Source organism: Adiantum capillus-veneris, chromosome 3 (assembly GCF_014529385.1).
Source record: "Adiantum capillus-veneris isolate H3 chromosome 3, ASM1452938v2, whole genome shotgun sequence".
Taxonomy (NCBI): Eukaryota; Viridiplantae; Streptophyta; class Polypodiopsida; order Polypodiales; family Pteridaceae; genus Adiantum; species Adiantum capillus-veneris.
Window position 1 is genome coordinate 118,039,087 of NC_140933.1, and position 12,226 is coordinate 118,051,312.

Below are 12,226 nucleotides of genomic sequence, written 5' to 3' on the forward strand. Positions count from 1 at the left end.
TACCTAATATGATCTTATGACATGGTTGTTGGTGTTAAGCAACATACGTGAGCATTATTGGATCACGTAGACAATAATGCAAGCTAACGGATCAAATTGAAGGTACAAAGGGACTTGCCAAGAACAAATGAGGGTTTCACTAGTTGATAGATGGAGCTACTTTGACTTGAGCAAATTGCAAACAAGCAGGAGGTGTGTGTAATCAACATACTAGAGCAGATGATGTCTAAAGTGCAATAATCAGTATATGGCTAGTTTTTATATATCAAAAGGTTTTAATAATAAACTAAGACGGGTGATATAATTGGCCTAAAGGGTAGATTCCATGGGCTTTGATACCAATTCTTGGCTTTGAAGCCACTTAAAGGGGAAGAGAAATTGTGCCACTCAAGATAAAATAAATAACTTGATTGTATCCAAGAATAGGCTACAATATTGGAGCTCATTTGGGGTAGATTCATCAAAGTAGGGGTTGATTTTGAAATTTGGACCATACAATTTTGGGTAACATGCAAGACCATGAACCATACAAGGTAAACAAACCATTTCCCTAAGGTCGATGCTTCACGGATTCCTAGTATGACCATGAGGAGTAAATGGGCTAAGCTATTCACGTCTCTAAAATATGGTCAAAACTGTTGGTATAGATCGCTTACATTGTAAGGAACATGTAGATGATCAATCGCATAGTCTTAATACACTTTATCCTTGTAAGGGGGCACATGAGAAGGGATAACTATTTTTGAGCTATCCCCTACCACTACCAACTCCACCTCTTTGAGGTGTAGTTACATACTACAAGCGTTCTCCAATATCTCATTCGTGTGCGAGTGTGTTTGATGAGACACTTACTAGTCAAATCCACTTTTGCTTATGATTACCCCCTCTCGTGTGGGGGGTACCTAAGACTCATTTCTCATTGGTTTGAATAGCTTGGATCTATGCACATGATAGCTTGTTGTTTGTTGAAAAAACTTTACTTGCCACACACATATCAAATCATAAAAGGACAAATTGTGTTATGTTTACGTTAGTGGAGATTGCACCAACTGTGTCTTGAAGTCTTGCATATAGGGTAAATGCCCCAATATGGGACAACTTCATGTAGAAGACCCCACCCTGTGTCTATAACTTAACTTGTGGCTACACTTATAATAAGATGCCATTGATGGAGTAAATGACTTTAAGCAATTGATGGGTTCATTGTGGCGATTAGTTTGCTACAGGTTCAAACCTCCTTGCTGCAACGGACTTCTTTTGGCCCATGGTGCATCCTACAATCAGAGCCCATTTTTTTAAAAACACAAGAGAGTACGAAATGCTATTACGATTATCATGTTGTACGCACTATACAACTCAATGCTTATGTAGATGACCTCTGTAGCTAACACATGTGCTAATTTGCGCTCATAATCTTGTACAATATGTCAAGGTCCAAGATCGACACTCTCAACGTCCTTAATCTGGGCCTTTTATCCTATGCACATATGGAACTGCTTTTTATTAGTAACCATCACATATATGTGTATTTAAAAATGGACTTGCTTACACATCACAACGAGGGTAACACCCATCAAGCACATCTCGTGAGCCATGAATCCTCAACCTTTGGGTTACATTACGAAGGCTCAATCAACTATGCTACGCTCTTAGGGTCGAATATGGAACAACCTGTGGAATTATTATTAGGGAAAATTACCAAAATACCCCTCTAATTTGAGGAAATTCCCAAAATACCCCTCAAATTTCAAAAATTCCCAAAATACCCTTGTATCTATTTTGGTTGGAATGTTCAAGATTTTCTAATCTTCATTCGTTTTTGACAATTGAGATCCGTTTTTGAGTGCTCAACATGTAATTTGTCACCGGTTACCATCGCAAAAAAGGCAATTATGTCTAAAAATAATGAAGCAATTCATCTCCAAAGCCTACGTAACCAATTCAAATTGTAGTTTTAGCATCTTGTACGATAGACAATCACTCTTCTTGTGAAGACCTACAGAAAAATTTATTTTTCTAGAAATTTAGTCTCACAACCAGGGGTATTTTGGGATTTTTGGAAAATTTGAAGGGCATTTTGGGAATTTATGACAAAACATCGGGGGCATTTTGGGAATTTTTGAAATTTGAGGGGTATTTTGGGAATTTCCTCAAATTAGAGGGGTATTTTGGTAATTTCCCCTTATTATTAATTGCTAGGTCGTTCAAAAGGAGTGCGATCACGTCTCGAAGGAAGTGTGCACATCCTTGAAGTGCATTTTGACCCGTGCCAAAAAGAATGGGCCGTCACTAAAAGGCTATTGGGTTAATGAACTCTTCTTTCACCATTTCTCAGAAGTAATTCATTGGACTTCTGTGCATTGTCTTCCGCCCAGAGGGCTGAGTAATCCTCGCAGACATCGCCATGCTTCAATCGCGATGGCCCTCCCCCCTCCTGATCGCCGTCTTCCTGTTCTTCCTCCGCTCAGCTCTTGCGTCTGAATACGATCATAAGGTATGCCCGTCCTTCTATCTGTTTTTGTTCCGACTTTGTAGCCGTCAAGATCCGCGCTTGTTTCGCCTCGTTAGCGCTCACTATAGCTTAGATCTCGTTTCTTTACTCTGGCAACTGTCAGTGTAACGCAGCTCTCCTCGTCCCGGCTTACACTTACATCTCCAACTCATTGTTACAAATCGTCAATTCCACTTAATGAAAGTCACGATTTTGTGTTAAGTGAAGTGTGCCAGATCTTCTTCGCAAAGCAAGCCGGCGTTTTTCTTATGGATACTTAACAAACAGTAGCCGTGCAGATTTGTCATGGGCATCAGTTATTTTTTTGCCGTGCTAGTTTTCTTACAACTTCCTTGCTGCATCTTGGAACCTACAATTAGACCTAGAATCACGTTCATTTGGCTGGTTTCCAGAGGGCCAATGTAATTATTGGTGATCTTGTGTGTGCAGTATGCGGATGACGAGAAAGTGGTACTTTGGGTGAACAAAGTTGGGCCATACTACAATCCTCAGGAAACGTACAACTACTTCAGCTTACCTTTTTGCTCACCTAGCAATGAAATTCCTGCACATAAATGGGGTGGTCTTGGTGAGGTGTTAGAGGGGAATGAACTGATTGACAGCCAGATTGACATCAAATTCAAGAGTAATCTTTTACACTTCCAGCACCCATTGTTCATTTTCTTTAACAGACGTCCATTTGAATACTGTCTCATATGTTTTATCCGAAACTGATTCACTGCACTGCAGAAGATGTACAGCGTAGCACTATCTGTAAGCTCAACTTGGATGAAAGCAAAGTACAGGAGTTTAAGGACGCTATTGAGAACACATACTGGTTTGAGTTTTTTATGGGTCAGTAACTGACTATTTTTGGCGCTTCACAGTACGAAGTTTTAAGTGCTTCAAAGGCAATTTTGAGTATTTAATGATAAACTTGCTCTTTGTGCAATGGCCTTGGGTTTATGCCGCGTGCAAATGTCAATCCAGACGATTTACCTTTGTGGGGTATGTGCTAGTCCATATCAGATATATATATTTATGCAATGGAAATGGAGTGTACTGATTGTTGACAGCGTATACAGGTTTTGTTGGGGAGTTTCATCCTGGAAAGAAGGAGGATGATTCAGTGCACCTACTCTATGCTCATAAGGGTCTTCATATTAAGTACAACAATAATCAGGTACAGACAGAAGGAGGCTCTATTGTGGCCACAGTTTTCAAATAAAAGAATTACATGTTGCATGATTGATGTTCTGACAGCTCTGTTGGTAAAATAGATAATTCAAGTAAACCTTACACAAGACAATCCTCAGAGATTGGTACCTGGGAAGTCAGTGGATTTGACCTACTCAGTCAGCTGGTCAGAGACTGATATCCCTTTCGCCAGGAGATTTGATGCTTACCTTGATTATCCCTTTTTTGAGCACCAGGTATAGCTCGTTTTTCTATCATGTTCCTGATGGTTGGTCTGTTTTGTTTTGTTGTGCGCTGCAGACTGAATATGTTATTGCATTACGCTAAACTATATGAGATATGTTTGTGGTTTGATCTTTGATTGGAAAAATCTGTACTGGACTTAAGGCAGTATGCCATACGGGCACAAGTATAAGCTAAGTCACATTCACGTCTTTGAAGCAGTTGCAGGCAATGCTTTCTTGCTGATGAGCTGGCCCACAGCTCTTTGAGGGCGAATCATTGTCTGGTTGAGTTGACAGAGTGGCCACTGGCCTTCTCTATCTTTTAGTTCGTTTTTGTGAGTGAATTGATAATGTCTCCCAAGGAAAGTGTGGTCTAGCAATATGCTTCATAAAGAACAAGTGCAAGGTGAAAAGAACAGTGGATTCTGGCAAGCGTGCAGGTTTGAAAAATGAAGGGTTCAACTGATGAATCAGATGGTTACTCATGGTCATACAAACATGCATTGTGTCAGATCATGATGGCCAACAGCGGGTGCTATGCTGTCCATAAAATCAAGACACGAGAGAGTTAATATGAAGATCAACCGTGGATTGATTATGCATGGCATGTTTCAATTGTTTTTTGCAACAAGTGAAGTCCTTAGGTAGTCAAGACTCAACGTTGATTTCTTTCAATTGTGGTAATAGGATATTTAGATGAGGATCTATCCAAAATATGGGGTTAACAAAACCCAAGTGGGAGACCTAGAAGCATAAGATTTTACCTAATACAAATTTTCCAATGCTGTCACAAGTAGGGGCTTTGGGGATACTTACAGGCTAAATACCTTCTATTTGATGAAAGGCCAAAGAAGGAAGCAGCCTATAGTTGCTCCTGATTGATTAAAAATAAAAAAATCTTCTGTAAGGCAACTAATTTTTGTACTTGAGGGTAGTGAAACCTTACTAAACTCAGAATTTTATAAGAAGTCATAAGGTCGTGAGGTTGGGGGGGCTTGGAAAGCCATAAGGCTTCAGTTGTCTCAAGTCTCCTAAAATCACTCGATGGCTCTACCTGGCATAGAAAAGCCCTCAAAGGGGTGCTTGTGAAAAAAGCCCTCAAGGCTTTCAAGGTCTCATGTTGGTGTTATCGGCACCAACAGAGCCGGCCCACTCAGCCACAACAGAGCTTCAACAGCTTCACTTTGGTTTACTGTTCAGCTGTAAATGCTTTCAATCATTGTTCCTAGAGCTGTTCTGATGGGAGCTTCTAGTGTCAAGTTCACATGTTTATTGAGGTATTTAGTGCAACCCAAGGCAGTGAATATGTTGCCAGCTGATGGCAGTCCATGGTTTACTTGGTCTCCCAGCTACCCCCAGGCACCCTCTTCTGTGTCTTCATGGAGACGTTTCATACAATTGAAACAATTTAAATGCATTAGCTCTACTTACTGTGTTGTAGGGATGCTTTTGTGACGATGGTCAAATTGGAGTTTATTTACCTTTTGTTGGGATCCTTTATGGTTTTAGTTCATAGATTAACAATCTTTGTTCTGGTATGGATTTATAACATTGTAGTTTGAGAGCATGGTGTTGTGATTTTAGTTGTAGTCTTTTATTTGTTGTTTAGTGGTTTATTTTTAAGATACTAAAGTTTGTAGTTCAAGAGCTAGCTGACGTCATTTTTTGTCAGTCTTCTTACTCTTGTGGTCTAAAGTCTTCTGTCTCTGTGTATTTTGTATCATAGTTGAGTGCTTTGACTAAGTAGTTTTCCTTCATTCTGTGTTTTGAGTTGCTCTTTGGCTTGGAAAATCTTGTTCATCAATGCCTATTTTTTTGATTTTTCATTTCTAGTTTGGCAGTTAGGCGTTAAGTTCTTTGTCTTTGCTTCCATTTTGGAGTGTATTTTATGAAAAGGGCCTGCCTCTTGTATGGTCTGAAGGTGCTACATTTACTGACAATGATGGTTTTTGTCAGATTCACTGGTTTTCAATCTTCAACTCCTTTATGATGGTTATCTTTCTCACCGGCCTGGTATCAATGATCTTAATGAGGACACTCCGCAATGATTACGCAAAGTATGCAAGGGAAGAGGATGATCTAGAGACATTGGTGAGCTACTTTGCTTTAGACTTTAAATTATGAGTGAAGAGTGATTCTGCTAGCATGTCTTTTTGATATTTGCTAGAGACTATAAAATGAGTCAGTCATATTTTTTTGTTACAAAACAGGTTTGATTTAGGATAGTTTGGTTTGTTTTTTACATTCAGGAAAGAGATGTGAGTGAAGAATCTGGATGGAAGCTGGTGCATGGAGATGTTTTTCGATCTCCTCGAAGCTTGGTTCTTTTGTCGGCTCTGGTTGGGACAGGCGCTCAGTTGGCAGCACTGATTCTTGTCGTCATCCTTCTTGCCATTGTTGGGATGCTTTACGTGGGGTAAACTTTTCCTCTCACCCCAAATAATTGATCTTGCATGCATGATACCGTTTTTATCCACATAAAGAGGTAGCTATTCTTACATTTGTGTAGTTCCCCCCATAGCTATACTCACAAAGCTTCTCTTTTGCTCTTGCTCAGAAGCTGAGCACTCTTGCTGTATTATATTGTTGAACCCTTGCAAAGGGCAAAATTTTGTGATTAAGGCTTGGGTGCAATTCAGGGGTCTTTTAGATCTAATTTTCACACTGGGTATCTTACACTTCATTTTGGGGAAGTTGGTTGAGAAGGGGAGCAAACACTCAGGGAGTGGACTTACTATCATTAAAGTGCCTAACGACTATGACTTTACATTATCTAAACAAGGAATAGCACTCTTCACAAGGCACATGCGTTTGTGCATGTATTATCTTGAGAGAGAGTATACAGATGGTAGATGTGTGTATGGAAGATAAAGAAAAGTGTCATGTGCACATGGCTTTGTGTGCCACATGGACATGCTTCATCAACTTCCAGAGCCAGTTTTCTAATTCTTCCTAGATACGAGTGTCTAGAATCCTATGAGAATTAGTATCGGCAATTTTGTGAGCCTGCTCGTAGGACTTTCATGTCTAGACGAGTTCATTAGATTAGGTTTTCCAGTTTTGGAACCCTCTTGCATAAATGGGTTGTACAAGCGTTTTGACAGATGTTATTACACTACAGTGGACATGTGGCACGACTTGCATGTAGTGTTAGGCTAGAGGAATCCAACGAGCCAATCCCCGCGTCGATCGGATTCTCGGGTGGACAGATGTGCGACAATTTCACCCGGAAATTGACCCCCTCGCCAAACTTATTAATAAATCATTTTTATGATTTATTTTGTTGGGTCTGGTGGACAACTTGCCCTACCTAAGCCTAAATAAATTTATAAATCCAATTTCAGCCCTATAAAGGGAACCGGGCAGCCAAGCTTTGGAGTAGATTGCAGAGTGCTAGCTGAATGAGCAGGCAGCTTGGCGTTTTTGCAAATCTCAGCCCTAGCTTTACAGGCTTGGACACTCCAAGCGAGAAATCAATAGCAACACAAGAATAAAACTTCAAAATCACTAAACTTTACTATAGAGAGAGACAGAGAGAGTCGACACGGCACAATGGAGTTCCTCGCCCAGATGCGTAGGTCCCAAAGATCGGCGCCCCTTTCGGTATTTCTTTATTATTGCTTACACGAAAGTATAACTCTTCTCTGCTCTCAAACTCTGCGTCCATATGCTTTGCAGAGTGAGAGACCCAAGGGTCTTTTAAACTTACAAGGGATGCCCAAAAGCAGAGCCCCAAAAGCATCAGGCTCAAAAGCAATTTCCCCCAAAAGCATCTTTTTCTCAAAAGCTAGTGTTGGATACTCCAAAAGCAACTAGCATAATTTGCGAAAATCCGTATAGCATGCCAAGGCACTAGCAACGCAAAACGTGGAAATCTGTATGGCTTTCCATGTCATCATGTCAGCGCCATTTACAGAAATCTCTCCCAGAGTCCAAGCTCGTGTCTTTTAGGGTTTTGGGTCCCACGGCTGGTGCTTCATAAGTTCTTTCAGTTGGTTGGTTCAGTCTCTTGTCTACTTGGCCATTTCTCTTCCAATTGGGCATACCACGTCATCATTTTGTGACACTAGCGTTATTAGCCTTTCAAGCAATGTCACAAATTGTTGATGGGTCAAGCTATTGAAGAATGGAGCCAACCTTTAGATCCTGGTTGAGAAGCCTAAACCCTAGGAGCAGCAGAAAGAGTTTCACCAACTTGCAAAGTTTGGCTGAGTGGCCCTTTTTTAAAGTAGAGTTCCCACCAACTTATGGGACCCCATCCGATGGGGCTCGACATAAAGGCATAAAAAATAAAGCAAGCCCACACACACACACACGTCGAGAGCTGTTGACGTGGTAGATGTATGGATTTTCGCAATTTGTGTTGGTTGTGATGACGTGGCAGCAGTACGAATTTTCACAATTTGCGTTGGCTGTGTTGACATGGCACTTGTACTGATTTTCGAAAAACTTGCTGGCAGCTTTTGGGCGCTAGTGCTTTTGGGGCCAGATAATTTTGAGTTTGACTGCTTTTCGTGTAACTGCTTTTCAAGGCCAAGGGCCTTTAAATATGACTGGAAATAGACTATACATACAAAAAGACAACTTTGGACACTTCTTTTCTACTTGCTTGAGACACGTTGCTTCATGATCCTAAGATAGACCCAATCCCCTTTCTTGATAGTAACATCCTGATGATGCTTGTTAGCCTAACGAGAATAAGACTCTCGAGCCTTGCTTAGCGGAAGCTTCACTCTCTCAGTAATCTCATCCAAGGACTGGCTCTCAACATTGGCATCATGCAACCGATCGATCGATCGAGTCAACAAAGACTGAAATGGACGGCCAAATGTTGCCTCATACGGAGTTCTACCAATGGCACTGGAATACGAGTCATTCAAAATTGCTTGAACTAACGGGAGATACTACTCTCAATGTCACAAGCTTGGGCACACCAAGTCAGAAATCTGGCACGACACACGAGAGAATCACTTAAAATACTTCAAAATTTAAAATCACAGTTCAATTTTGGTCGACACGGCCCGGCGTAGTTTTGTGCCCAGAGAGATTGGCCCCAAAGACTGGCGCCCCTTTTGGTATTTCTTTTATATTAATGCTTGAGCAGAGTACAACTCTCGAGGGGGTCCTTTGCTCTCAGACTTTGCGTCCAGTTGCTCTAAAGAGTGAGGCCCCTTGGGCTCCTTTTATTCTTACAAGGGAGGCCAAAAGCAGAGCCCCAAAAGCTTATAAACTCAAAAGCAAACAGTTCCAAAAGCAACTAATCCCAAAAATTGTCAAAAAAGCAGTCAACGCAAATTACAAAAATCAGTACAATGTGCCACATCAGCAATGCGTTTTGCGAAAGTCCATACTGCCACGTGAGCTACCTGTCAGCGCGATATGCGGAGAGCCGTATTGTCAACCACATCATCGTCTGTCGTATAGTTTTTGCTCGCGTGTGTGTCTGGGTGGCATTGCCACGTCAACATTTTGTGACACCCAATGCGTCTGCTCTTCATGCTCATAAGACTTCAAAACATCGAAAGCAAACTGATTGTAGATCTCAATTTGACCATTGGACTATGGGTGAAATGCGGATGGAAAATTCAGCTCGGTGTTAAAATTTTCAAAAAGTGCTTTCCAAAAATTTGACGTGAACTTGACATCCTTATCTGAAACAATCGACTTTGGCAAACCACAAAGGGGATACCAATGCTTAATGAACAGATGTGGTACATCTTGTGCTGTCACTGTGGCCTCATGGAAACGTCCTGGAATGGTCTTTGGAAATAGGCAGCGATAGGAAGAGGCCTTGCTGCCATAGTTACATGGGATTGCGGGTCGAGGTCGGGAACGGGGACGGGACGTCAAAAGTCAGGAAACGGGGATGAGGGTCGGAACGACGAAAAAAAAAGAGAGTTTTTTTGGCATTTTTTGACCTACACACATGCCACACACATAGAGCATCAATTTGACCACAAATTTACACTAAGTAGACCAAAGAGCACGAGTCATATAGGCGCAAATGTGCTAATAAAACATCGATGATACAAAATGAAAAGTGCATGCCACAAGGGCTCAAAAAGGACTTAGGACGTCCATGATCTTGCACCACCACCTTTACCACGCGTGATAGAGTCGACTTCATCCCACCACGACCATGTTTGCACGGCAGGCCTCCTTCGAGAAGAGCCGGCTTGAGAAGTGGAGTTAGCTTGAGATGACATGATGGTGGAGAGAGAGTAGAGCTAAGAGGAGAGCTTGTGTGAAGAGAGAGTAGAGGAGAGCTTCAAAGTTGAGAGGATAGAAGAAAAAGAGAGTGGGTAGAGAGACTCAAGGGTAGAGCTTGAGCCTTGAGCGCCCATAGGTAGACCATAGACGGCGTAGAGTCTAGATAGTAGACGATAGAGAGGAGAGCCTTCATTGAACTTGAGAGAAGATGAGGCCCAAGGGTGCTTTTATAGCCTCCCAAGGGCCAAAGCCCCCCCAAAAAACTAGACGTTGGCTGCAAGCGTTCGTAAAAAACGGTCATTTGTTTCAAGTTTCTAATTTCTGTCTGTTCCTTGCCGTCCCTGGTCCACTGGCAGCCTGCGACCCCGCCAGTCGGATGAATTTCCAACCGTTCCTTGTTGTTCCCCTCTGTCCCCAGCCCGATTACGGCCGTTAGGCGTTCCTAGGCCCCGTCCCCTCCGTCCCCTGTAACTATGCTTGCTGCTTATCTCAAGGAGCTTTTACTTTTGACAAATGGAACACTGTGTGACATACTTAAACCCATCTTTTCACATTTTAGGCCAAAAAAAAGAATGAATCTACCTTTTCTAAAGTGGTATTCATGCCTCTGTACCTACTCGTGAGTGCGTCATGTGCATTGTGCAATATGACTTGCCTAAGAGGAGGCAACACACATAGACGATGGCGAAAATACAAGAGACCCTCACGAATGAGATAGTTGCTAGGCCCTTGGGAAGCAAGAGCTTGCAACCATTGCTTACCAAAGTCGGAATTTGCATACTTGTTCTTCATGCTGTCAAAAGAGACTCCCTAAATAGAGACAGTTAAACTTGTCTTTAGAGCCAAAACCTGTCCTTTGCTACTTAACACATTTGCAACAGGGTTACCTTTACCTAGAACATACTCAATCAAGCCTCCAGATTGCTAAAAAAATTGTGACCACTGTGCTTGGCAGTCACTCCAATGTGCACTAGGCATCGACTGAAGCCATTTGAGGGCTTGATGATCAATACGCACCATAAACTCTCAACCGTACAAAAAATGCGTCCAATGCTTGAGAGAGTGAATGATAGAGAGAAGTTCCTTATCATACACATAATAATTCTTTTCAGCACTGCTCAACTTCCTACTACTGAGAAATGCAACTGGGCGGCCATGCTGTTGGATCACAACTCCTATGGCGACGCTGCTCGCATCCGTCCATACCTCAAAGGGGTCATCCCAAGAGGCAAGGTTGAGACACGGAGCTTCGGTCACCACAACCTTGAGAGCTTCAAAAGCTTCAATGGCTGCCTCGGGCAAAACAATGCGTTGTCGGCGAGTTTTCACCCCTTTCAAAACATCAGTCATGGGTAGTGTAACAGACTTGGACACTCCCAAGTCAAGAATCAATTGCGACAGCACCAAATAACCACTTCAAAACAATTCACAGATCACAGTAGATTTGTACTAGCCTGGCGGAGTTCCGTGCCTAGAGATGTTGGCCCCAAAGACTGGCGCCCCTTTCGGTATTTCTTTTTGTATTAATCAATCTTCAAAGTACAAGAGAGCGGTTAGGGTTTCACTCTCAGACTCTGCGTCCAGATGCCCTGAGAAGTGAGCCCTAAACCGCGTATATAAAGATTACAAGGGATGCCCAAAAGCAGAGCCCCAAAAGCTTTCAAAATCAAAAGCAGTTTCTCTCTCTCTCTATCTCAAGAGAGGCCAGAATAAAAGCAATTTAACTCTCTCTCAATTTCACTTGCGTAGCCAAAAGCAGGCCAGAATTGCATCACTTGCTTTTTTTTTTTTGGTCTAATCCCGCAAATTTCGGAAGTTTTGTACACTGCTGCCACGTGGCACTAGCTCCAGGTTTTAGGGTTTCCAGCCACTTAGGGTTTCAGCCATCAGTTAGGGTTAGGGTTTCCAGAAATTAGGGTTTGCTGAAAATTAGGGTTTTTGGCAGAAATTAGGTTTTGCATGAATTTTAGGGTTTTTGGCAGAAATTAGGGTTTTTGCTGTCTGTAGCCACGTCATCACTTTGTGACATACCCCCCTCTTGAAAGCATTGTAATCGACCGCGATTACTTCTGCAAAACCGACAGAAGCCATAAACCATCTTAGC

General features: G+C 42.1%; 1 protein-coding gene across 1 annotated transcript in view; it reads left to right on the forward strand.

The window, feature by feature from the left end:
* The first annotated feature begins 2,295 nt into the window (after positions 1-2,295).
* Positions 2,296-12,226, forward strand: part of LOC147461570 (transmembrane 9 superfamily member 1-like) — a 39,410-nt gene continuing 29,479 nt past the window's right edge. Inside the window, exons 1-8 of the mRNA XM_086509081.1 lie at positions 2,296-2,494; positions 2,942-3,137; positions 3,242-3,346; positions 3,482-3,499; positions 3,577-3,674; positions 3,772-3,924; positions 5,869-6,003; positions 6,162-6,328. Coding sequence (XP_086365207.1) covers positions 2,405-2,494; positions 2,942-3,137; positions 3,242-3,346; positions 3,482-3,499; positions 3,577-3,674; positions 3,772-3,924; positions 5,869-6,003; positions 6,162-6,328 — 962 coding nt within the window. The 5' untranslated portion in view covers positions 2,296-2,404. The remainder of the gene's footprint in view (positions 2,495-2,941; positions 3,138-3,241; positions 3,347-3,481; positions 3,500-3,576; positions 3,675-3,771; positions 3,925-5,868; positions 6,004-6,161; positions 6,329-12,226) is intronic.